The 26,040-nt window shown below is 41.0% G+C and overlaps 1 protein-coding gene across 1 annotated transcript in view; it reads right to left on the bottom strand.

Annotated features, from left to right (window-relative positions):
* LOC146989828 (talin-2) overlaps nt 1-26,040 on the bottom strand; it is a 90,853-nt gene that overhangs the window by 46,104 nt on the left and 18,709 nt on the right. Inside the window, exons 2-5 of the mRNA XM_085764248.1 lie at nt 21,414-21,461; nt 3,028-3,200; nt 2,184-2,281; nt 681-810 (exon numbers count right to left, since the gene is read on the bottom strand). Of these exons, the coding sequence (XP_085620374.1) occupies nt 681-810; nt 2,184-2,281; nt 3,028-3,163 (364 nt within the window). The 5' untranslated portion in view covers nt 3,164-3,200; nt 21,414-21,461. The remainder of the gene's footprint in view (nt 1-680; nt 811-2,183; nt 2,282-3,027; nt 3,201-21,413; nt 21,462-26,040) is intronic.

The following is a 26,040-nucleotide window of genomic DNA, read 5'->3' as shown; positions in this document are numbered from 1 at the left end:
TGTGGCATTTGCACTGAAGGACCATTTTCTTAAAGGTGCAATATGTAAGAATGTGGCCAAAAACGGTTACTGCAGTCTAATTCAAAACACAGCGATCTCATTTTTTCTTCCAGTTGTAGCGGCAGCTCAGTGGACCAGACCGGAGGCTGAAATGCCGCTGACGCTGCCGTGACTAGGAGAGAGGGCTAGGTGGCGCAACATGTGAACTCGTAAATTCAAAACATAAACATGATTTGCAGTCTGCAAAAAAAGATTTTTAATGCGAATACTCTGGCTGTACTATTGTTGTTGGTGAGTTCATCATGTTATATGAACATTATTCCTGAGTCTCTGTGACATATTAGGAGGATTTTACGGCCAGTTGCTTTAGATTTCTTACATACTGTACCTTTAATGTTTTATGAGCATGTGTGTGCAAAGGTTCCTGTGCACAAACGAAAGCAATAAAAAAATGTTTTACATTATATCTATTATTACAGTATACCAGAACTGGGAGGACAGATTTATGCAATTGAGAATAAATTCCAACAGATAAACCAGGGTGAGTAAATGATATCAATATGATCTGATTTAAATATTTTTTTCGATTGTGACACTGTTTTCATTTTTAATTTACAATAAAGAGCAAATGAGATCAAATCTGGGATGGCCATCCGGGCTGGTGAAAAAAAACTCTGTACCTATTCTACTGCAGATAGTCACAAGCAGCTCTCCCACTGTTTTGGAATCGTCCACCATGATGGTTTTAATGGCGCCATCCAACATTTTGATTTTCTGGGGCCTCTGCTTCTTCTTATATTCAAGGATATCCTGCTCAAAGATAACAGAGAAGAGAAGAAAAAAACAGAGTCAATAAGAAAGGAATTCAAGTATTAAATGTAAGAGAAAACTCAAAAGAGGGAGAGAGATGGGGAGAGAGGGTGAAAGGCTATAAGTACCCACTGAGAAAATGATCAAATGTATCCAGGTTGCGTGGAGCGAGGGGAGAATATAGGCCAGAAAACCTCATTTAACGGCTGCCTATCACAGCCCGCTGCTCCCTCCCAATCACAACAATGAGGAGAGATTTGGTTCAGAATAATTGGTCACAGTCATGCCTTCTACCTGGGTTGCCTTTGGTAGATTTGAGGAAGAGAAACCATTTAGGGCTGCAAAACCAAAACCAGAGAGCTACATGGGTACATGGAGAGCCAACGTCGGTTGGGCCTTTGGCAGCAGGGATCAGAGAGTTTAAAACACGCTGGCAGCAGATCTACAGCTGGCTGGGGCACTTCTTTAAACTCACTTTTGAAAACTCCCTTTGATGTTTCCCCATTTTCTTGATATCCAATTTTATCCTGTGCTTTTACTTTCTTGTTCTATTTAACCGTTTTTTTGTTTTTTTTCGTCTTTTACTCCTATGTTAGCCTGACAAGCCAGACTATATCACTAAAATGTCTAGTCTGGAAACGACCGGTAGACATCGGCTCAATCCAGGGGGCGGGATGAAGGCTGTCTTTCAAACTGCCTCTGCATGCAATAGGGTAGCGCTACGACTAATCAGAGCAAAGAGCAGGATGACGTTAGCCTGACAAGCCAATTAAAATCTACGTCGCCATCGCGTTAAGCCCGCCCAATGACTCTCTAAACAGATAGAGCGCTCTGATTGGTGAACACAATCGGTGTTCGAGACTCAAAAACCGCTAGGGTGCGTCTAGATTTCTAGGCTACTCCTATGTATGAATTGCACGAAAATTATTTTGTACAACATCTTTATTTCCGGCTGTTTCCAAAAGTGCTTTTTTTTAATTTCCGTTTGTTGAATTAGTATTCTTTATCAAAATACTGTTTTAATCTCTTCCAAATTCAAATCTGTTCAGGATATGAGAAGAGTGTGTGTGTGTGTGTGTGTGTGTGTGTGTGTGTGTGTGTGTGTGTGTGTGTGTGTGTCTTTTCAAGATAATACAATGAGCTTGAGTGTGTGTTATTGCCTAGTTTGTGCAGGCCAATGCTATTCTCTAGGGTTTCATTCACACATCGGGGAACGTGGGAATGTGTGTGGAATGTGTGTGTGTGTATATGTATGCGTGTGTGTGTGTGTATGTGTCTTCCTCTTCAAGTGTTCAATTACACCTTTGCTAACAGTAACAGTCATTTTTGGCTTGTTTTTGCACGAGAGGTTTAAAACACGTTGATATATTTACCCCATTGCGGAGCATGTAGTAGTCCAGTGTCCTTCCAGACTCCAACCAGATACCTTTTCTGGGGTCTTCATCAGATAGAAACAGACCATAGTCTGAAGCTGGGGAGATATCAGAAATGTGATGTCTTAGTTTTTTTTGCTTCTCCTTATAACAGGTTTGGTGATGTTGGCTGATGGGAAAAAAAACACATGCCCCCAATGCACAACATAGTGAAGCAGAGAAGAGGAATGATGATGTTGCAGATGATGCAATAACGGTCCTGCCACCTCCCTGTGACTACCTACTGTACTGTATATAAATAACAACAAGTCTGGAAAACTTTGACTGATCAGACAAACAGGTAGTCAGCCATGTGTCTAGAATATCCTCCTATATGACACATAATATAACACAACACAAAAATACTATGTAGTCTGGTCCTAACATTAGTTTATCATATTATGTCAGTGGTTTGACAAGACAGACAAACTTTCAAAGAACTTTCTTAAATCTTTATGTTTTGTGTTTTTGCTTATTGAATCCAGTGCATCTGCACCAGTTTGTGACCCCCACAAAAACCATTTCCTAAACAGTCAAAGTGACATTTAAACAGGTATAAGATATAAACCTGTTGTAAAGAAATGTTGGCTTCCTAACTATTGCACTATATCACATATTTTGGTCTGCTGCTCTGGTCTAAGTCACAACCAGTAATGTCTTCATCCTGATTCTTAGAGCCTCCTGACCAATAACAATGCATAATAAGAACCTTAGTAAATTCTAGTGAAATAATATACATTTAGATGTAATCTTGCATTATGTCCAGTGCCCTGCTACTGTAAAGTTTCTTTTACATCATTCTCACCCTGTCCAGTCTGAGCCTCTGGAACTCTGTCTCTGATGATCCTACAGGCATCGTAGACGGCTGTGGAGGGCTCAAACTGCATCGTTTTCACAACGTTGCATTGGCGAATGCAGATTTTCAGCGATAACGCCACCATCTTGGCAGGCAGTGTTGGGCAGGGGCTGCGGATACACCTGCACACAGATCAGGGACAGAAAGAGGAGGTTAAGTTTATTGCATGACACGAGGCCAAGTGGTCCAGAACTTCAGCACGGTGAGGAAACTCATGGAGTGTGATAAATGAGCCAGATGTTGGAGGAGAGTAATGGCTTCTCTGTTGTTATACAGAGGGCACATGCACTTTATACTCATAGCCTGATAAACATTTTTTGGCAGATATGATAATAGAAGATTTTTGAATTTGACTAATCCACTGTGGCATGAATTATTTGCTTGATAGAACACAACATCAACAACGCAACATCTTTTTCACTCGCACCACAAGAAAAAGAACAACCTCAAACCGCTTATATCTTACGCACAAAATGATTTCCCCATAAACAATGAAATTTTATGAATGTGAAGAAGTGCTAATTTGTGCCGGAGAAACCATTGTTATGCTTCATAAAACAAAAGAGCCGACAACAAATTTATCACTTTTTGAAAATGGCCCATCTGGTCCCAGCTGGACCAGACAAAGACAACGTCTCAGAGAATATTCTGGGCGAAAACCTTTAAAGGTGGGAACAAAGCAATCTACAACAACTGGAGGTGGAGAAGCAATTCTCCACAATCTCTTTCATGAGACTGCCGTTTAAAAACTGCACTTCTATAATCTGTTTCCACGCTGGTGACAAAAACATCAAGCGAGAGACTGAACAAACATCTTCAGTCTCACATACATATATATACACGCACGCAGCAAAGCAATTTCTAGCTTGTTATACTCTCAAGATGAAGTCAGCAAGGGTCCTTCACTGTTCACAACTAATAATGTGCTCCATATCGTACCACGGTCCACGCATACACTCAATCACAGAAATATCTTAAACAACATACTGGTCAGAGAAAAAGAGAGAGAAAAGCTCTCAACCTGCTCCTTCATCTGTTCATAGTTATGTAATGCACACATCTCACTAGGTTCTGATCTGAATCATTCTAAAATTGTTTATTATAGGCTGAAAACTATAATAAATGGTGGTTGGAATAAAAATTCTTAGAGCACATAACTAAAAACTAGCACGTCCATGTGAAAGGGTGCGATGAATCTACAGATAATCTGCAGCTCCCCTGGGTTTTATGGAGGTTTATAGTGAATTTCAGCTGATTGTTAAACTGTCCAGAGTAGACCGCAATTTATTGTTTTTGTCCACTCTCAACCTGATAGTGCTATTTTACTCCATAGCAGGTGGCTGTTTTTTTAGTAAAATAGCTCTGAAATCATTATAAACTTGAAAGGTGATGTGTTGATGCAGTGTGCACATTTCTTTTATTTTTTGGGCTTTTCTGTCTTTAATTGACAGGGGCGCCTGCTCAACCCAGTGAGCTATACGATACTCCACAGTTCACATTTTGTTCAGAGAAAAAAATGGTTAAATATAAATTTAAATAATAATGTAGGGCTATGATGGAAATAGATGTTTCAACGTTGCTGTGATTCACAAAGACTAAATACAAAGAAAAGAGGGGGAGGAGAGCTGTGACCTCCCCAACAGAGCATCTCCTGTTTAGGACCAATGGGAACACAGGGCTCCTCTGTGCCAGTCCAGGGGGGTGGGCAAGGTTAAAGGTCAGAGGTCAACCTGGGCCATGGCTGAAGTACACAGACAGCCCCTCATCTGCTCGGCTGGCTTCTGACCCTGACTCAGATGTTCAGAATCTGGTTCCTATGTGAGATGTGTTCACATGCAGGAGCAAAGGTGTTTGTCTGGCGCACTGTGTTGACACTCCCCTGCAGTATCCTGCAGCTGGTACTGGTAACAATTCAAGTAGACATTCTGATTATGAAACACGCTTAAAGCAAAAAAGAAATATTTCAGGCAGCCTTTCACAAAAGCATCTAAAGCCAATCATTATTTATTTTTTATTTTTTTAAGCAAAATACATTTTTGATCTTATTTTGGGTATAATAACTGCCTCCATTGGCGCACTACATTTTTATTGGGGCCTGTAAATTTCTCAGTTATTGCTCTGGGCTCCTTCTCAATCAGTCCAGCACTTCCACAGACCTCCTGTTGATAGAGGCTGGAGCAAAGCCAAACACTCTTCTCACAATTGGCTGTAATTCATGTTGTCAGAGCCTCACAGAACTTTAAAGGGCAAACAGCATCCTAAAACAGATACAAGCAGTCATTCTGGTGATTGTGTAGTGTTAAACCCAAATTTGTCAGAATGAGAAGCTTTCTCTCATGATGGGGCAAAAGTCTCAGCGATGCCCTTCAAACACTGGCCCTGAAAGCTTATCCACTGAATGGAGACAACAAAAGCAACTTTGTGGAAATTCTGACAGGACTTATGATGATTTACAAGTATGTGAAGACATTTTTCAAATGCTACAAATTCTGCATTTTATGAATCCACAAATCATCTGCATCTGTTTCAGAGTCACAGTTGTAGTACCCAAGTCACCACTTGGATTTAACTAAAAGGTCCCATTGGATCATTACTGTATGGATGATTATGTTTCAGCTGGCAACAACTTATTTAATCCTAACTGATGCAGTCTCATTTCTTAAACAACCATGTCGGAAGACACATCCTGTGGTCGTGGAGAAGATGTTAATTGGTTTCAAGGGTCAAATTATTGGCATGCATCAAGCAAATAAAACATCTAAGGAGATTTCTGAGACTGCTAAAATTAGGTTAAGAACTGTCCAACAACGCATTATTACAAACTGGAAGGAGAGTGGGGAAACATCTTCTTCAAAGAAGAAATGTGGTCCAATGTGACCACAGAGTCCAGAACTTAACCCCAATGACAAGTTGTGAAAAATTAATGCAACTCTGCACGGAAATAAATGTTGTGACATTGCAGAAGCTTATTGAAATGATGCCACAGCAAACGCATGCGGTAGCCGGTCCAACGAAATATTGGAGTGTGTGACTTTATTTTTTTGGACTGGCAGTGTATCTCTGGATAATGTTTTTTCGCCCCCACAAACAAACTGAACAAAGCCACATTATTTCTCTGGTTTCTCTCTTTTAGACTGTAATCGCTGTACCATCGGCCTTGACAAGCCTCAAGAATGATCAGACAAACAGCAGGAAGAGGGGAAGAGATAAGGGGAAGCAGTGGGGGCAGAGGGAGATAAACGAATAATACGATGAAATGGTTATCAGTGGAACCACCAGTGGCCTAGCTGGACAACAAGGTATGAACTGCAGAGACAGCTCAGTTACGGCTACATAATTGCAAACGAGGAAATCACTTTTTATTGATTTGAACATTAGGTTTCATCATGGGTCAGCATTGGTAATGTGACTAGCTTTGCTGTAATTCACCCTACCCTGAGCTGCCTTTTCATTTCACTGTCATTTTATTTGTAATGGGACACCAGTGGGTCTACAGTTTAATGAATTTTTGACGTTTGCTACTATGTCCCTCCATCACATTTGTGTAAGCCTCTTACGGAAGATATAAGAATCAGATCAACAGGTGGTTCAGTTGACAGTGCAGCTTTAATATCTGATATCACAGCATCTTGCTGGGCAAGACAACACGTTCAAGCGCTGTCATTGTTTACAATATAATTTATTACTGTATAATCATGTCCCTGTCGTTCATTCAGAACCTTTACAGTGACAGAGTGTAATTAATGTGGTTGATAGTGGAGTTGAACTGGGGCACAGAAGGAGGAAAAAAGGCAGAATCTGTGGTCACGTGTTCAACAAGTACAACATTTTTCACAAACCCCATGGATGTTACTGGCACAGAGATCAGCGAGGCCCTGTCTGGTGCCAAGATACTCTTTAACTCTCTTACCATCCGATTGCCGTAATTGGCATCATGATATGACACAAACTGTTTTCTGGATTCAGTTTGACCGAGCAAATTATCATCTCTGTCGGCCATCTCTAAACAGGCCCTTAAAAAACTCCAGAATCTGCATGAAAATCATCAATCTTAATTTAACGCCCCCACAGTTTTGGAAGCCCCTGCTCCAAATCAACCCTAGTAAAGACAAGAAATTAGATAATTTTTAGATAATAGCACAAGAAAACATCACACAGTAAAAAGGAATATTAGCTGTTCATCATATTTGTGCAGTGTCACGGCTTTTTCAAGGAATCTAGAAAGAACCACGCCATCAGTGAAATTCATAATTATGCAGGTGTAAAAAGTGAAGGCCGACCTTTAAAGAAGAAAAAAAAACGTAATCAGCTCACATCAAATCCTCTTTGTTATTGGTCGTGTCTCACAGCATGGTTCATTTATTCTTCTTTAAAGCTTGTTGAGCTTTGGTAAGATGTGAATCCTCTGTGAAATATAATTTCTTTCACTGCACACAAACAACAGACTTCAAAACCTTTTTGGCCTATTTGACATCAATCTTCTCTGTACTTTCTGAGGGTAAATCTCTCCTTCATCCTCCATCCAGACAAAGCAGAGTCCCCTTCCAAGCTGAATTACAACAACGGCATCCTGTCATACATTTTAACTTTCCTGCAATGAAAACGGATTTGCTTTGATCAAAATAAGATTGTACAACCAGCTCATTAGGCTCCTCACCAAATCCGGTGTGAGGATAAGGCTGTAGTGCAGATACAGCAATGAGCAAATCAGTCTCAATATTAATCATGTATGGACCTGATGGCAAATCGACACCTCCTTCCATTTAGAAACATTTACATGGTGCTTTGAGATAAATTCAAACGCAAGCATGCTAAGTGCACAATGACAATGCAAACATGTTTAGTACGTAGATCTCAACCACCATAGTTTGTTAGAATACAGTACTCACATTTGCAAACAAGCCCTTGACTCTAAAGGCAGCAAAGGCTGATGGGTATGTCATCAATTTACCAGATATTCAATTATAAACCCAAGTTTGTGATGTGTTGCAATTTGCGACCCGATGGTAGCACTAGAGGGAAAGACACCGAGGTAACACAAGTATGTCCCGGGCAGGACATGGGTTTGTGTACAGAATTTGACATTTTAGTGAAAACTGTGAATCTTTTGGTGGCAATCGAGGAAAAGTCAAAAGGATCATTAATGTCATTAAGGTTCCCTGTCTGGGAGCCATTACTGTCTATGTCAATGTAGACTTCCACGGCCATCAATCCAGTAACTGAGATATTTCAGTCTAGATTCTGGTGGACTGACTGTCATCCAAGGAGATACTAGCTAGAATGTTTTTGTTTGAATGGCATTCTTTTATTCAAATTAATTAATTAAGGAGGAAATGTTGAATCAAAAAATATCTCTAATCCGTTTACTCAATTACCAAAACTGCTGGCATTATCCAGTTTTGGATTTGGCATTTTATGAGCTGAACAACCTATTCAGGTCAATTAAGGCTAATAAATTGATAAAATTACAGATGCGGATAGATCCACAGGATCTTTCAGCATTGGGAGTATATAATCCTACAATGCAAGGAACAAATAAAGAGAAACAAATGTAGAAACAGTACAACAATTGAAACCTTATTTCCATCTTTTGAGATGAATCGGAGCTGTGTTTTCAGAGACAACAACAGCTGTGTAATCTCATCTACAGAAAAAGCTCTCCAAGATGGTAAATCCATCTGGATGCAGGCGCTGTCTGTTTACCTATTTGTTTGTTTGTTTTATTTACCTGCCTTACCACCTGTTTTATGTGACCATACAATTCATCCACCTGCTGCACCAGGATACTGTTAAGTCTGTGGTTTTATCTTTCTGCTTCGCTCCTCAGCGTTGACGCTACCTCCTGCCTCAGGAGAGGGAGAAAAGATACCAACCACAACATCATCCCGTTGCAGTCACTCATAAGAAATTAATGAAGAGTTCAGTTCCAAAATTTTAAAATTTAACTAAAGTAAACCCACAGAGCAAGGGGGAAAAAAAGAGTCCTGGGAATCATACACTGAACCTACTAAACCTAGCTGCATGGACAAATGACACACACGGGCAGAGAACATATAAATCCATACTCATTAATACACTGTATAGCTCCTACACTCTACAGCAATACATACGCAGAAAACATCCTTCCCCCTCCTAACTGCACCAGTTACACCTACACTCCTTTGATCTACTGCAGGCTCACATAACAAAGAAGATTCAACAGTACCACTCTGCTATATGCAACCATTTTTCATGTGGTTTACACCCGACGACAGCAGAGACTCATTCAGAGCTAATTTAATCATATTGGACTGACTTTTGTTGAATTATGTAGTAGGGATTATTTTCAGGGAATATATTTTGCACATGACAAATAGCACTCATTCAATATCTCAGATACTTAGGCTGCATGATGACAAGTGAGCAAGCTCCATGCTATAGCATTATGTTAAAAGCAAGAAAATAACATTGCTCTAACAATGCTTCTGTGTGTCTCTTTGTTGCTTGAACCGTCTGTCAGCCACTTTGGTCTACAAAAAATACATCAACATCTACTGGATGATTACCATGGAATAGCCTACTGTACAGAAATTCATGATTACATGAGGATGAACCCTAACAATTTTGGGGATGTTTAGTTAATTATCTCAACAAGAATTCATACACACATTTATTGTCCCTCAAGGATTCATTTCAGTGATACGATCCCCTGAACCCATGTGGGTTATACCAACAAAGCAGCATTTCCAACAGCTGTAGCCTATAAGTATCACCATCTCGCTTTAGCTGATCAGCAAACATTATCATGCCAATACCTTAAACTCAAATGGTGATATTATTATGCCTGCCAACATGTAAGCATGGTCACTGGAAGGGTGTTAGCATGCAAGCATTTAGCTCAAAGCACTCGTGTCTGATTACAACGTCAACGCCTATAGTCTCTGAATGCTGCATTTTGTAAAACTTTAGTTTTTGTGTGTCAAAAAAGGGAAAAAATTGATACAGCGGATGGTTGCTACATGTTGAATAAAAATTTTTTTTTTTTAAAAAGGCATGACTGGCTGTATCCAAGTAGCCTTAGCCTGAAGGTGATTTTTTAGCATCATATCATGTTAACCCCACAAAGAGAAAGCACACACTGAAGACACATATCTACTTGTCTGCCAAAGACATTGTGGCAGTGATGCCTCTGGGAAAGCTGATACTGATAGTATTCTACTACTACTGTACTCTTTTACAACAGAAGCGGCCTGGGGCAAAAGTAAAGTCATCCTGGATATGTCATGTCTGAGGTGATGAGAACCATCGAAGAAAAACTGTACCTGAATACATTAAAAAAACACACGGATGTGAATGCTTCATCACTGGATGTGGATGTTTGTTTTCCCACAGTTGAGCGTCCTGATGAGACGATATTCACAGACACACACAGGCCTCACACAAAGACTACTCTGTCAAGCATTGGAGTGTTTGATTCCGTAACTCAGAAACACAGACTATGACGGAGACAGTAAACCCAAGTATCACATCGGAGGACGGCATTGCACAGGGAACATCTGAGAACGAGAGGAGCAGGTCACATTTTGCCACTGTGCATGCACAGTAGACAATGACATTTGGAGAAAACTCCAAGTCTGAGAGTCAGACGAAAGCTTGTGAGATAAAAAGGAAAATGAGAGCGAGCACTGGAACATGTAGGTATTGTTCAATAGATCAATGAGGCAGAGCAGTGCCTGCTGGGAATGCCCAGGCCCTATTACAGTAACATGCCCTCTAATCCAATAATAGAACAGGCCACAAGTCAAACAGGCCAATCCAAGAGGAGCTCTGGACCAGGGAACATGTTCAATATTTGGCCAGAGCATGTCGGTAGCCTAGTTTCAACACCAGGGCCAAACTGGGCTAATCAGTCCATCTGCTTTCTTTGCTTCGCCCCTGAGATGCAATTCTGTGTTCAATTCAGCAACTTTGCCTCCAGAGATGGAATAAGATATAAGACATTGTTTTCTGATTTTGACTTGTAAGCGCATTGTTCCTGCAATAGAAATCGGCACATGTGCACAAGACAATGCAACCTTATCATATTACAGCGGCTGTAACTCTGACACCAAATATGGCCTCAGTGGATGCAGTGAAGACGCTGGAAACTCAATCATGTCATTTTCAAAATGAGTCTGACTGGATGGAAACTCAATTTTAATTGTTGTAAAATATGATAAAAACTAGATGAAACATGTTACTGCAAAAAAGACAGACCACTTTTCCTCTGGAGCTGATTGTGATATAGGCTACCAAAATGTTATTCCTCACTAGCAATTACAAATGGTGGTGGTGGGGCTCATTTTGCTCAAGGAAGATGCTGCACATTATGAGACATCTATTATATGCACTGCCACTGAATAATAATAATTAGTTTGTGCAATGCACCACTTTGTCAGGCTTCATCATTATCATCCTCCTGAGTGGGTCTAGTTGAGTTATTATGAAGGAATTACAGAAGCATCAGAGTCTGTGGATTTCCTCGAAAGCTAAAGAAATAAATACAGTATGGTTAGGTCTGTGGAACTGACCTGTTAGATTTAGGCCTAACTCTAACCAAACTGTTTAAGGTTTATGGAGGATTAGAAAATTCAAAAAGGTTTTGAAAACAGCGATGTTTGGAGTAGGCAACTACTTCCTTCAGGCCAACAGAGGTTCATCATCATGGTTTCAATATTGAATGCTGGTTCAAATAATCTAGGTTCAAACTTGAGACGAACAGCAGTTTAAGTCTTATAGCATTTTACTTACAAGGAAGTTTGGGGTTGAGGGATGGGTCAATAAAACATCACTAAATGGGGTGTCGTGTGGCGCAGTTGGTAGAGCAGACGCCCCATATACAGAGGCTACAGTCCTCACTGCAGTCAGCCCTGGTTCGAATCCTGCATCGGGCGGCCCTTTAATGCATGTCATTGCTCCTCTCTCTGCCTCATTTACTTTCTCTCTATACTATACTATCCAATAAAAGGCCCAAATCTTTAAAGAAATAGTTTGAAAAAACAGAGAAATAATTGGGCAAGTAACACAGTAGTTTGATTTATGCCATGGCTTTTATATTTACAGCATGTTTCACTTTGACAAAGGGGAAGGCTTTTAGAATTAGGATTAACCATGAGTTCCACAAACTCATTATCTGGTGCATGTCTGGCTGCAGTTGCTGGAGCGTGAACTTCATAAACCAAATAACAAGTAGGACTTTGCCACCATCATTACTAGTGTAATCCATTCATTACAAAAACATCAACACAAGAACAAAAGTGTAAAGGCTTAAAAAAAAAGACACCACCCTCCTTGTTATAGCACCCTGCACAGCTGCCGTTCCATTGTTTCTCATCTCTATCAGCCTTTCAAGTGTTTAAAGGTTTTCAGTCAGTATTTTCACGCCCCCCCTCATGTACTTACTGGGGTTGGAAGTCTTGACTATCATGCCACAATCAGCCTTCAGACCATTTACCAATTAGACGCCCGTCCGGAGCAAAACCAACCGTTTCCTTCTTAATAAAGCGCCGTGGTCAAATCCATGCGGACACAGTGTAAACAAAACAATCGAGACTGCCTCCGTCTATTCATCAGGCAGAAAGAGAACTGATCTAAAGCACACAGTCGTCTTAGTCGCACGTGAGTGAGTTGGCACAGTTCAGAGTGAGGTCATCGTCATCATCCAGCGGGCAGAACTGTGCGGCGATGGCGGCCAGGAGGTTAAGAGGGTGCACTTGTGACTCCGAGGGCCACGAGAAAATGCTGGGTGAGGAACTGGGTAAATACTGCAGCCCTTTCTACTTGCACTTCAGTGAGGCAGTGATGCTCTGCTCCTGCTCATGATGAGGACTGAAGTTCACACAGGCTCATCAGGCTCATCAGCTTCTGCCATCAAACAGAAGGTTTAGAGTTCCACAAGCTCGACTGAACAGGCTGAGGAACTCTTTTGTCCCTCAGTCTGTCAAACTGCTAAATCAGAGTTTGGTCTCTAAATAGACCCTAAGGTTCATGTACAGACTGAGCACTGGGTGTTGCACCAAGACACTTTGTAATGTTGGATTTATGTTGTGAGGAGTTAGGAGGTAGTTTGTGTTTTTCTTTAAATGTGACTTTTGAGGGTAACATTTATGTTTTCTGTAAATGTATGTTTTTTGTATTTTGTTATTATTTATGTGAAACTTTGGACGTCATGGGACGCAAGACAAATTTCAGAGTGATCTGATAATAAAGTATAATCTAATCTAATCATGTAGAACCTAATTTTTTTTCTTTACATAGCTCACCTGTGTAAATGAGGGCAGGCTGATAAGTCTTTCTCATCTGTCAAAATGAATCGGCTTTTGACACAAACCTTCCAATGAAGATTTACAGCTGGTTCCACGTGGTCTGTTTGTTTGGTTGGGTTAGTGGCAGAGAAGACATGATCATCATCATATTGAAATGATAGGCAGTTTTGGCCCACAACAACATTTTTTGTCATTACATAATCATCATTACTGTTATTGTTATCATTATTGTTTCTATTGCCGTCGATGCTGGCGTCAACTTTATCATCAACATCATTGTCGTCAACATGTTGTTGTTATTGTCTTTGTTGTTGACGTCATCATCGTCATCATCATTGTCCCCATTGTTGTTGTTATCATTTCATTTTGTAGCACAAGATCGTGGAGCAAGTGCATTATGACAATAACAAACCTTTAAAAATGCTTTAATGGCTCCTGACTATAGCACACAAAGCGGTATTAACACACATGCATGGACACACACACACACACAGACACACACACACACACCTCTACCTGAAAAGCAAGCTGCATGTGAGAAATAAAGCCTGTTATGACAATTATCCACCTGGTTGGTGGTGTGAGTGACAGAAACTATGCACCCGCTGTCTGCCTGTGTGGTTTTTGTATGTGTACCGTTGTGTGCGACTGCGATTGAGAGAGGGAGAGAGAGAGAGAGAGAGAGAGACAGATCCTGGCAAACTGTTGAGGCAGGCAGGTGATGCATCTCTGTCGGCGGCAGCACCGACGCAGGTGTCGAGTTTCATGCAGGGAAGAGGAGAGGCAAACAGTTGTCTGACACTCTCCCTCTTCTCCGACACAGAGCTTGCTTAATAAAGCCTTAATTATCTAAACATGGTGCAGAGTCACGTGTCACTGTGGTAATTTATTGTTATTAGCTTCTTGTTGTGTTTTTACAACATGAAAGGGAGGCAGAATTGATGGGAAAAACTTCAGAGAATGAGAACTGTGAGAGGAGCGGACCTGCGATCAATTCAACCTCTTAGCCAGAGAGGGAATCAATCTGAAACCTGAAGCCAAACCACCGTCAGCGCTTCAACCTTTGGCACAATTAGTCATAGTGATATCAACTTTGATGGGGCCCATGAAAACAATACAGGGTCATATGAGCGGTGGCTGATAAACGTGTGGGTCTGACATCGGAGTTAACCATGTATCACAACCCTCACCCCGATGCCACATTTCAGTTTCCTCTTAAAGACCGTGAGCTTTTGTTTTCCTCTCAGAATATAGATTCATCTTTTAACGTCACCCTGACAGCTCTATTGCTACTTGAGGATGTGCTCAAATACAGGTTGCTATGGTTACAAAAGGCTGCTTGTGTGGCTCACTAATATCTGATCAGTTGTATGAGCCCTGGAAATGAGAAAACTGTAGATTTGAACCGATACCCGAAGCTCAATATGTGTGCGAGTTGAAGCTGCTTCCCCCTGGTGTTTCGCACTGATATCCAATATCTTTACAAATGTTCTTTTTTATGCCTAGCTTTAGCTGACCTTAGAAGACCTGAACACTTCCATCTAGGTAGTTTGGCAGACCTGAATGCTACCTGTGAATTATCATTAACGGAATAACTGTGGTTACAACTATTGATTCTCAACAACTGTGATCAACAGTCCAAACTGCTTTTTAAAATGTTGCCTCTGGCGGCCACAGAGGATCAAGACATCAAATTCTCACTGAGCAAAGATGCCAAAACCACATCACAATAAGAAGCAACACAGGCATCTATTGAGCGACGTGTACTTACCAAGTGCTAACCTGCAATCAGCTCCGCAAGTTTACTCTCACACGCACACACACAAACACACAGCCCCTTTACTGAAACAACAGCATGTTTCCATCAAATACACAGCTTGTAAGCTACAACAAAAGGCCTGGTGAAGAACTGAGCTGGAGCGCATTTGCTTCGGTCTGCAGCCAGTATATCACTTAATGCATTAAATGCTTTACTCCTTCACTGATCTTGCTTCTTGACGTCTTCTCTAATGCAATAATCTACACAGCTGCAGCTTGCAGGACTCTGTGTCACATGCTCCACTTAAGTGCTGATAATGTGGAATGTGTACACTATTAAACTAACATTGTGTTCAGTAATAAATCCACGTCAAGTCGGTTTCTCTTTGACAGCGTGGAGCTACAAGATGCTGACATAGGTGGGCTTTGTAGCTGCAGCAATGCATCACTGGTTTATAGTGGGCACTTGTTAAAACAAGGTCTGCAGTTTTGTGTTGAATTATACACACCATGTAGGACAATATAGACAGTCAGTTGTCTATAAAGCACTTTCTCATTAATATCGATTCAGATCTCACACTGACAGCACAGAGTCTCTCTAACTGCTGCTTTATAAACACATTTAAGTACGATGAGTAACATCCATCAGTGACACAGAAATTGCAAGAGTCACCGAACCAGACATGGACCACCCGGCCAGATAGAAATGGAAATGTGACTCAATCCACGTCTGTGATTCCCAGAACTGCAGGGCCTGTAAAGACAACCAATGTCTGTGAGTATATATGTTAATGTTCTGTGGATCGAAACAGAAATTTGTGCAAAAGAAGAGTGGGATATTGGGTCGATCTGTTGTAGGGAGTGGTTTAAAAAATTCCCTAAAACACTGCTATAAATGGTCCACTTTTATAGTCACACAGTCCCCCATCCCTCTGTTTGCAGGGTTGTACTGCATCTGATCAAGACTGGTGGTATTTTCCATGTCATATACTATAACACTTTGTAGTTATGGGCAAATCATAAGAAGATGGGGAAATCAATGAAACCTGCAATGTACAAAAGGTCCAAATAATCTTGGTCTGCTTTGACCAGTTATTGAGGGGGGGATTGTGTTACTGTTGGGTGTGTCCAGTTTGAGTTGAAGGCCAAGGGATAATTCTGGCTGTCAGGTCAGAGTAGAGTCTGAGCCGTTTCCTAAAAACAGTCTCTGATTTACATACTATTTGGGTGAATCATTTTTGCAATGAAAATCTACTTGGGTGAGAATCAGATGGCAATCATGCAGTTTTAACAGTGAGGACAATGTTATTAGTTTGATGTAAGTATTGCTGTAATCACAGTGGAGCGTGATAAATGAGGCAGAGGGGAAAAGGGAAACTGGAAAATGACTAACTTAATCAATACTGTGCCAATACTGACTAATTTTAGTATCAGATTGGATTTCAAATTTACTAAACAGCAATCACAACACCACATTCAGACACCTCATTGCAAAACTATGTGTGTTTTCCATTTTTATACCCATGACAAACACAGGTATCATTTGAGCAAAGAAAAAAAAAGGTCCTAAGGGGAGACCCGTGACAGCCGCCTTGATACGAATGCCAAGGAGGCCAATGGGCTCTTGGACGCCAAGGCCTGTTCTATTTGGCAGCAATGAAGTCGGGATTACACAAGCCTCCTGATGGCACTGCCACTCTGCCTGGAAAAACAGGTGATTCACTGCACCAACCAGCTGCTGTGGGGATGGCCTCAGTCACGCCCCCCACACCCTACAAACCCACCACCACTACCCCCACCCCCCTCCTCTACCCCCCTATACAGCAAGTCACTGCTTACCAGTAAAATGTCTGTCAGTGGAAAGAATGCGGTGATCGCGTGGAAGGGGCCGGGGCATGATGTCGTCAAAAGCCGGTCATTTTCCAAGCTTAGTAAAGAAGAGCCACTGAGACCAGTTCTCATAAAATAAAAACGAGCGGCAAGTTGACAGACTGAAAGATTAGTCACACTGCAGCCCCGAGGCGTGATAGTCCTCCTGGCCTCACTGACGATTCCCTTCCAGCTAGGACCTGTACCAAATCACCGGTTTGTCAGATGAAACAGAATTAAACGCCATGATTAATCGGGATAGGTGTGAATACCCAAATTAAAGTTTGTGCTTCTCACAACACAAGAGACCACAGTTACCTGGGATTCATGAAACACAACTGACAAAACAATGAGGCTGTGCCATCATCTGACCTCTACACAATAGTGGCAATTTCAATAAATCAAACAATCATGGCTACACTTTCCATCAAGCTCTTTGGCGACTTTCCAAGAACATAATATAGTATATTATAGATAGTCTACTAAGGAATTACAAACCTGCCTGTCAGAGTGTGATGTATCCTCCTTGTTTGCCTTGTACAGCACAGAGGAGCTTGTTGGACACAAGTCACCATATCCATGAAAAGTCAGCATGGATAGCTGGGTAACAGGCCTAGTTCAGCTCAGACAAACTTTTATGAACTTCAGGTAGCACAGCACAGCTGATAAAAAAAAAATAGTGACTCAGTAATTCCACAACATGTGGCCAGCGTCAGATGCAACTGTTGGGTTTACAGTCACTACTGTGAGTAACGTCCGTGTCAGCCAAAGCTGCAGTGATACAGGGTGTTACATCGTACAGCAAGCAAACTGGTGCAATATACTGTACATGGTATTCAAAGGCACAGGATTCCTTAGGCGCTGCGCACATTATGCCACATGTCAATATGAAGCAGCCATGGAGGTTTAAAGTCTGTTTGACAAGAATTAAGACATAAACCGTCAAAAAAAAAGAAGAAATACATTAAAACATATGATACTGAAATAAATGTGCAATGGTCTGTTACACTGATCACAGTCCTCCAGCATCGGCCTGAGATCGAATATGGGTGCAGTGCAGCCTGAGTACAGAGACTGCTGAGTGGATCCTGAGTGGGGCCCTCTGGCCCACATCCAGAGGAATACACTCTCTGTCAGGAACGTCTAAACATGAGCCTGGACGGACTGGAAATGTACCTCTTCAGCCTCTTTGGCCTCAGCCCAGGACATATTTCTCTCCTCAGTAAAAACACAGTCACACTGTTTAGTTGCACTTAAAGGTCTATACAATTAATTGATGTACTTGGCAAGAGAGTGGATGACATAACAGAGATCTGCTAGTTCCAGTTAGTGTTTTATTCCTTTTGGCTAAGGAAATAAACCCAAAAGTATGTCTGCAACAAAAATACAATCTATGGTTTTTCTAGATAAATAACATAATTAGACTTTCAGCTGTCCAATCAATAGCAAAGCTCTCACTCGTTTATATTTATGTCAAAAAAATAAAATGAGGTGCAAAAGCATATCTGGTAACTAAATTGCTTCCAAAACAGACTTGTTACACAGAGAAAGCTGTTTTGCTAACAGGGCAGTGGCTTCCGTGACCTACTTGACATCTCTTGATACCAAAGGGCTGCAATAAAAAGTAAAGCAGCCAGTTTTTGAAAAGGGAATTTGAAAGTAAACTATACTATATTAGATATTCACATAGGTTTCTGAAGAGCAGTTTTAAACTCCACAATTATAAGCCATAGTGAAATTTTAACAAATGAGTTACATAAAAAACAATCATATACAGTTGTAGTGATGAAGACGGAAATTGGCCATAGAGACCACAATCATTCTTTGTACCAAGCCGTAAACATGCTGATTTCTTCAGTAAAACTTGAGGATTGACTGGCTGTTTCAGGATCGGCGGTATTGGCTTTATTTCTAATAGCCATAAGAAGTTCCCACTTGGTTATACATTAATAAACAAAAGAAAAAATAGGAAAGCTGCAAAAATCAAACAGGAAGACCCAAAAAGGCATGTACAGCAAGAAAAAGAAAACAAGGTTGTCAGCAAAATCCTGTTTTGCGAAAGAATGCTCTTAAAAACCAAGAGTGACTGATGATGTAGCACTGATTCATTTAGATAACACAAGCTGCTCAGTGCTGTAAACAACTGTATCAAGATTTACTTCCAGCTTTTTCGTCCCACCACAGTTTCATAAGCTCAGGCCACGCTTGACTAATCAGCCATGAGCAAACAGCTCAGATTTGTCAACAGACTGGACAGTGGACAGCCGGCTAAGGCTGGGATAACACCGCCTGAGCGAAACAACGACAGATACGGGGCAGAGCAAAACACTGTCCAAGATTCAGCAGTAGTTAGGATTGAGATACGAGGTGAACAAAACTGCGTGCCAGTTTTTTTTTCTGCCCCCCCCCGGCAGCTTAAACCATATCCATCCACATTAAACTAAGAGCAGAGCACTCATTTTTCAGAACCTGTAATCTTATATTAGCTTCAGACTCGATGCACATTGAGATCTGGCTGTTCACTGACGCGTAGCATGAGACAAGTCAACATTAGAGCTCATTAATCGTTGGAAAAGGAAAACACACAGCAAATGTTAGCTCATTTGTGGAGTGGAGCATGGCCACAGTGAGGGGCTGGGCACCAGATGCTGCCAGTTATTTGCCCTGTGAAAATAGCTTACCGGCTCAGCTTGAAAATGTACATTATGTGTATACTGTTCGATTAATTATCTGAAAGTAATTAGCAGCCTCTTTAGCATCAGCAGAGGAGATCAGGTGGTGATAGATAAACAGAGCACCTCACACGCACGCGCACGCGCACGCACACAAGCCAACAGAGACACACACACAGAGGAAGTCAATGATTCAGTTTCAACAGCTCCTAGGACTAAAAGTATGAGGTGGAGTATGTATGATTAACACCCTGCTTTCAATGTGTTTGCACGATTGTATAAGTGAAGAGAGTGAATCATAGAGACAAAAAAGGAACCACAGATGTTCTGATGCCGTTTTCCCTCCCCAATACCTGAACTTGTGGATCCGCTGATGTGTAAGAACCTCATGCTAAAGCCATGGAATCTCTATTTATTGTCAAATGTGACTGTCGATTATAAAAACAGATAAATTAATGCATTCAGAAATAACCGTTATTTCTCCCAACACTAGTTTCGCTCCTAAGAATGAAGCCTTGGTACAGGAATATTCAAGTGAAACATGTTGCTGACAGCTAATTAGCGCTGCACTTCATACAAAAAAAGTTATATTACAATTATAGCAGATATTGTGATTATGATATGCAATAGCAATTTACTTTCTGCTGTCAAATAAGTATAAAACGGACGATGTGCCGTTTGTGCCCCTTAATTATATGATTTGTTGTCAAGGGTGCCAACAAGTTACAAAAAACATTGCAACCCCTGTTCTTTTCATTGCATCTTGCCATATTGTGTGTGTCGATTACATTACAATTATGGTACTCTGTTTACTGGTGTTCAATTTTAAACAATGCCCTAAAACAGTAGCTGCAAGTGGCTGCACCTTAAAGAGTTAATCACAAGGAAAAGTGTCTTCTTAGTTGGTTATGCTATAAAATAAGGTTTATTAATAAATAAATTACGAGGTGTTGGATCAGTGCACAGACTCACTGATACGTGATACTATATATTCAGCAGTATCAAGGGCTTTTCTAACACTGGTTATCAGGTAATGGAACAACTCTGGAACCACACAGACAAAAACAACAAACCGAAAGAACATGAAAATACTGTACATGAAAAGCTGTAGCTCCTGCTGCTGCGAGCAAGAGCTGCAGATACAGAAGAGGGGGAAAACAGCAGAGAGCCTGCAGGATGAAAACTGTCATAAAGAAAGCTTCCCGCTTTTAACTCTCTGACACTCTGCCTCCAAACACCTCGCTGGCAGCTGCAAACTGCCCCTTATCAGGATCAAGCCTTGCCAAGACAAACATGCAACACACAGCATAGAGCGCACAATTACGACAGTGCACCTCTGCTTACACTGATGCAAAGTAGCACAGAACAGCTTGGTACAGCATGACAATATGTTCCCAACCACATTTGCAACTGCCAAGAGCATTTACACAATGTATGTAAATTTCCATGGGGTGGACCATACCAACACTGGCTACAAGTCTGTGTCGACACAGTCTTCTGCCTCATGACATTCAAAGTGCAGTTTTTCTGTTACAATTATTCATACGTGTGATTTCACATTTTCTAGCTTCTTCTCTTTCACGCACAAGTGGTGCTGCACACCATCTGTAGTGATGAAAATACGCACATGTGTGTATGAAGTTATTCCTGGGGGAGAGGCCATACACATTTTACATTCTCTCCAGTGCCAACAGCTGATCTGGGAGCCGTTCTGTCACAATATGCATTCATGTCTCTGTTATCAGCTTCTTACCTTATTGCTGAGGGAAATGCAGCCGCGGATGTCTGCTGGTCTTCACAGCTGAAATGACAAATGATGGACATGTATGAGACAAATGTACCAAGTGTAGGTTTACATACAAAGATAATTACTAAATTCCTCTAACTGTTAGAGATGGATTCGCATACTGCCCCACAGAGAATGCATTTTTAGATATCTATACCCGGCTGTGCCATGTATGGCAGGCAGCACATTGGGGATAAGAAACACTCAAGGCAAAAGAAAGTGAAGATATGCAAAATAGTCAGAGGCTTACTGTCGAGAATAAGGGGACAATAAACAGCTGGTTAAGTAGATGTATGCAAATTTTTTCAAAAAGCATGTTCATCAAACGCAGCAAAGATATCACAGTTGAGTTTCTTTGCCCCCTGAATATTTTCAGAGCTCCGTTAACACCACTGAGCCCCGTACGACACCAAGAGCTCTCCACTAAATATGCAAATATGTTTTTCTAAGCACAAGGGAACATAGAGGATGGAGGAGGGCATATGAATTACTAAATAGTGAAATATCATATTGTGATTGCGTTAAATAATTCAACACATAATATATGTATGCACAAGTTTATTTCCATGTCACATGATGTGGTACCAAAAAAATATCATGCTCCCACTTCAAATAATGGAGAGTTTCTCATTTGTTAGTGGTGGTTGAACTTGGATCATCTCCTACTCGCTGGTGCCTGAGGCAAATATTTACTCCAACATTTTGCAGAGGGATATTTGTACAGGATATCAGGACATTCTGTGGTTGACTACACGTCAACTTAAAATCAAACCTCTGCAACCTATTGCACTATAGCAGCTTTTCAAAAAACACCTAACTGCACTTTAAAACTGTGAGACCTGCTGTGAACGCACAATATATAGCGACAACAACAGGGCAGTGGAGAAATAAACAGCTGTGGTGCTTTTTTTTTAATGGGCTGGAAATGGACCAGGTGAACGGTGGATTGTTAGAACAGTAGCCACCTGGGTCCAGCATCAATTCTGAACATTTTACAACACGCCTTGAAAGTGCTGCTTGTTGAAAGCCTCTTTTTTTCATTATGAAGAGTATATAATCCAAAACCCAGCAGCAACAGACTGACTGACAGTCCTTTCTCCACCATGCAACTGTGTTATAGAGAAATGTAATCACCGAGTTCAGTAATATGAAAAGGTCCAAGACACAATATCACCAAGATGAAACTTTACAGCTCATGGGGCTTCATGCAGCTTCAGCACTGATTCCTGCTGAGTCAGTTCAGCTTTATGGAGCATGTGTCTTGAACAGGGGGGAAGTTATGAAGTCTCTGGAAAACCAAACTAACTATGACAAGTCACTGAACTATTATTTCATCATCGCCATCGTCATTACTGTTATGAGGAAAAGTCTTGAATGTCTGACCACTTCTAGTTAAAGCAGAAGTAAGCGATCCGGTCGTTTTGGCTAATGCTGCGTTCGAGGCAGGCTTTTGAAACCGTAAATTACAGCTTCAAGTCACAACTTATGACTTTGTAGCGTTCCAGGCAACCCACTCGTGTTTTTCCGACCTGTTTTACCGGTGAAAGTCACTATAACGGCCACTCATAACTTCCGACCCGTGAACTCGTACCAGATCGAACTGGTACCACTTCACAGGTCGGAAAAACACGAGTTACGAGTTGCCTTGAACACACCATAACAGTCCTCGTCCCTACGTCACCACATTCACAGCATCCCTTGGCTGCACACACAGCCCTGCATGCCGTTCTCTCTCCTCATTGGATAAAAAATTGTAGGATACGAGAAAAGTTTTCTGCTTGGCTCAGAGCAGAGCAGAGTGACTGAGAGACTCGTGTTTCGGTCAAAACACTCTATGTAAGTGATTACTGTCGGAAGATATAACTATTTAAGACTTATATTAACACAAATATATCACTTCTGCTTTAATGGAGTCCACTGACTACTGCTCCGGTACTACAAATTACTGACCTGTAAACAATGTCATTATTTATATCATTATAAGCTAAAGCTGGTTAACTAATTCAATAGTTAATACAGTCTGGGACTTCTCTGTTCATCATTGTTAGTGTTAAAGCTGAACTGGAATTAACTCTTTCAAACTAATTTCATACATCAAGCCATGCTATACATCAATGAGTAGAGGGCAAAAACAACAATTACGGCATAGCAGTCTGAAGTCAGGTTTACTGCACTCAAACCTGCCAAATGTTCTCTCAACGACAATAATCAATAACAGGACAAGCAGGATATTTCACAATGGGCCAGAGGTAATGACATGGACTACAGCAGCTCCACTGACAGGCAGGAGACTGATGGGGGACAAGTGAGAGACACTCTCAAGGTGGATCACCGGAGGAAGAAGCAACACACAGCAGGCACTCAGGGCCATGCAAGGTTCTCTCTCCTCCCCGGGAGAGTTTTGCACACACACAAAAACACACTAAACAGGATGTGCTTTAAGTGATAATGTTTAAGCTGGGCAAAACCATACACACAAGTGAAGTGTATGCTTTCACACGCAGCAGCACAGGTGTGATAGGATTAAGTGTTTTATTTTCTCAGGAAAATAAGAGAGCGGTATCTTAATCCATCCCTGGGTAAAGAATTCTAAACAATGTAATGTTAGAGGGTCGAAGCCAAACAGCTGCATTCTGATGAAAGCAAACAGTGACCGGTGCCAGCAACCGTCCCTAACGATCTCTATCCGGCTTCTGATTACCTGCTTACTCATCAGACTCCCTCAGAGCGTAGCTTTAGCTCGGGCAGCTATAGCAGCAACAACCTGTCCCTTGAGCGTCATTGACTCGCTGACATTGGCGGGGAGCAGGAAAAGGTTTTAGGTTTCTCACTGGGAGGTAAATGATTCACACAGTGACTCACATTTCAAATTGCATAGAGGAGGTCAAAAAAAGAAATGACAGGCTCCATTTGGATACGTCATTGGAGCACAAAGATTAAAGGGGTGAAAAGTGACACTGATAGCAGTCATACAGGATGTAATTCTGTTTCCAATGCTTTTTTTTTTGCATTAATGGATTTAGTGAACAGGAACATTAATGCATGGTAAGAGGCGTTTACAGTTTTTCAAGAGGATGATGTCATTGTAGTTAGCGACTTATCAGCCTTCACAGGTGTGAAACAAACTGCTGCTGTTTGAGGTTTGTTATGCTATGAGCACCTCATGTCTCACCCTCAAACTGCTATTCACACACAGAGAGATTGAACTCACTGATTTAAAACTCGTAACTTGTAGTTTTGGGCTCCAACCATCTGAAATCACTCGAGACTATTTACCATATGTCCACAAAGCTGCAAAATGCACAAGACCACTTTATAACCCATAATCATGACCGATATCTGGCAAAAGTTAGTTAGCAGACTGGGTAATAATTGGTGCATATTACTGTAGGGACAAAAAACCTTTTATATTCTAATTAACAATCATGATTGATACCGTTGCTGTTGTATTTGATCTAAATCCATCACTTTATTATTCCAGTAGTGATAAAGCTGGTTGAAACTAACAAACCAACTCTAACTTGACTAAATGCTAAACATTTGTACTGTCTTTATTTATGATCATTTTAAATAAATAAAAATATTTATGATCATTTTAATCAACGGTTGAATTTAGAGATTTGTGGTTTTTATGAGAATAACTGAAATACCCTCCAGCATTAGTAGACCAGTAAACACATTCTGTATGAAGTTGCACTTTATGTTGAAAGAACACAGATTTCCAAGTAATCAATGGTGTGCATATACACATACAGTATATAGTATGATTATATTATTTAATAAATATTATTTGAATTGTATTCAACAGTACTGTCGTTATTCAGGTGCCAAATAACAAGGAGCTCATATTATATTAGAGGCAGATCAAAACATGACAGGGAGACATTCTCAAGGATCAAACAGAGACAAAAGCAAAGGAATTCTTGGATAGAGCTGAAAATAATGTGACAATGGTGAAATGTGAAGCCCTTTCCCTAAAGGAAAACAAACCTGAGCACCTGAATTACAGAAAAACAGAGAGAAACCTTATCTGACACAACTTCATTTGCATTCCTGTAATTCTTCGATCTGAGCCTGAGGGGGATAGCTTTGAGCAAAGTTCCACATGTTTGCATTGAGAAACACCAGAGGTGTGCAGAACTGACTTATAGGCCTACACTAAAAGTGGCTTTGTGCTCAAAAAACACAAAATCAAAACTCTGCATTTTGTTAGATAACTCTTAACTTGTTAATTCAACAACAGCAAAAAAGAAAAAGGGACAAGAAGTAAGGCTGGTGAAAAATGTAATGAATGGGGAAACTCCTCTGCTTCTCTGGGGTTTTCAGAGGTGGGGCGCAGGGGCACATCGCCACTGGCAATCTTTGGAAGCACAATATGCCACTGGAGACTTCATTGTTCCCTCCGTCCTGCAGTTTCATTAATCACACAATGCACAAGGAGGACACAGTGGGGACAGGTCAGACAATGTGGTGCCTGGGAAACTCTGAACCCCAGCCCCAAAAATGAAGCTTTAATTAATGTCCCCACCACGACATCGCAACATCTCACACCATCAACACAGCTGGATTACAAACACTTTCGAATGGCAACTCA

The sequence above is a fragment of the Trachurus japonicus genome, chromosome 3, assembly GCF_045865225.1.
Source record: "Trachurus japonicus isolate A0001 chromosome 3, Traja_1.0".
Taxonomy (NCBI): Eukaryota; Metazoa; Chordata; class Actinopteri; order Carangiformes; family Carangidae; genus Trachurus; species Trachurus japonicus.
This window is presented reverse-complemented; position numbering and strand designations above follow the sequence as displayed.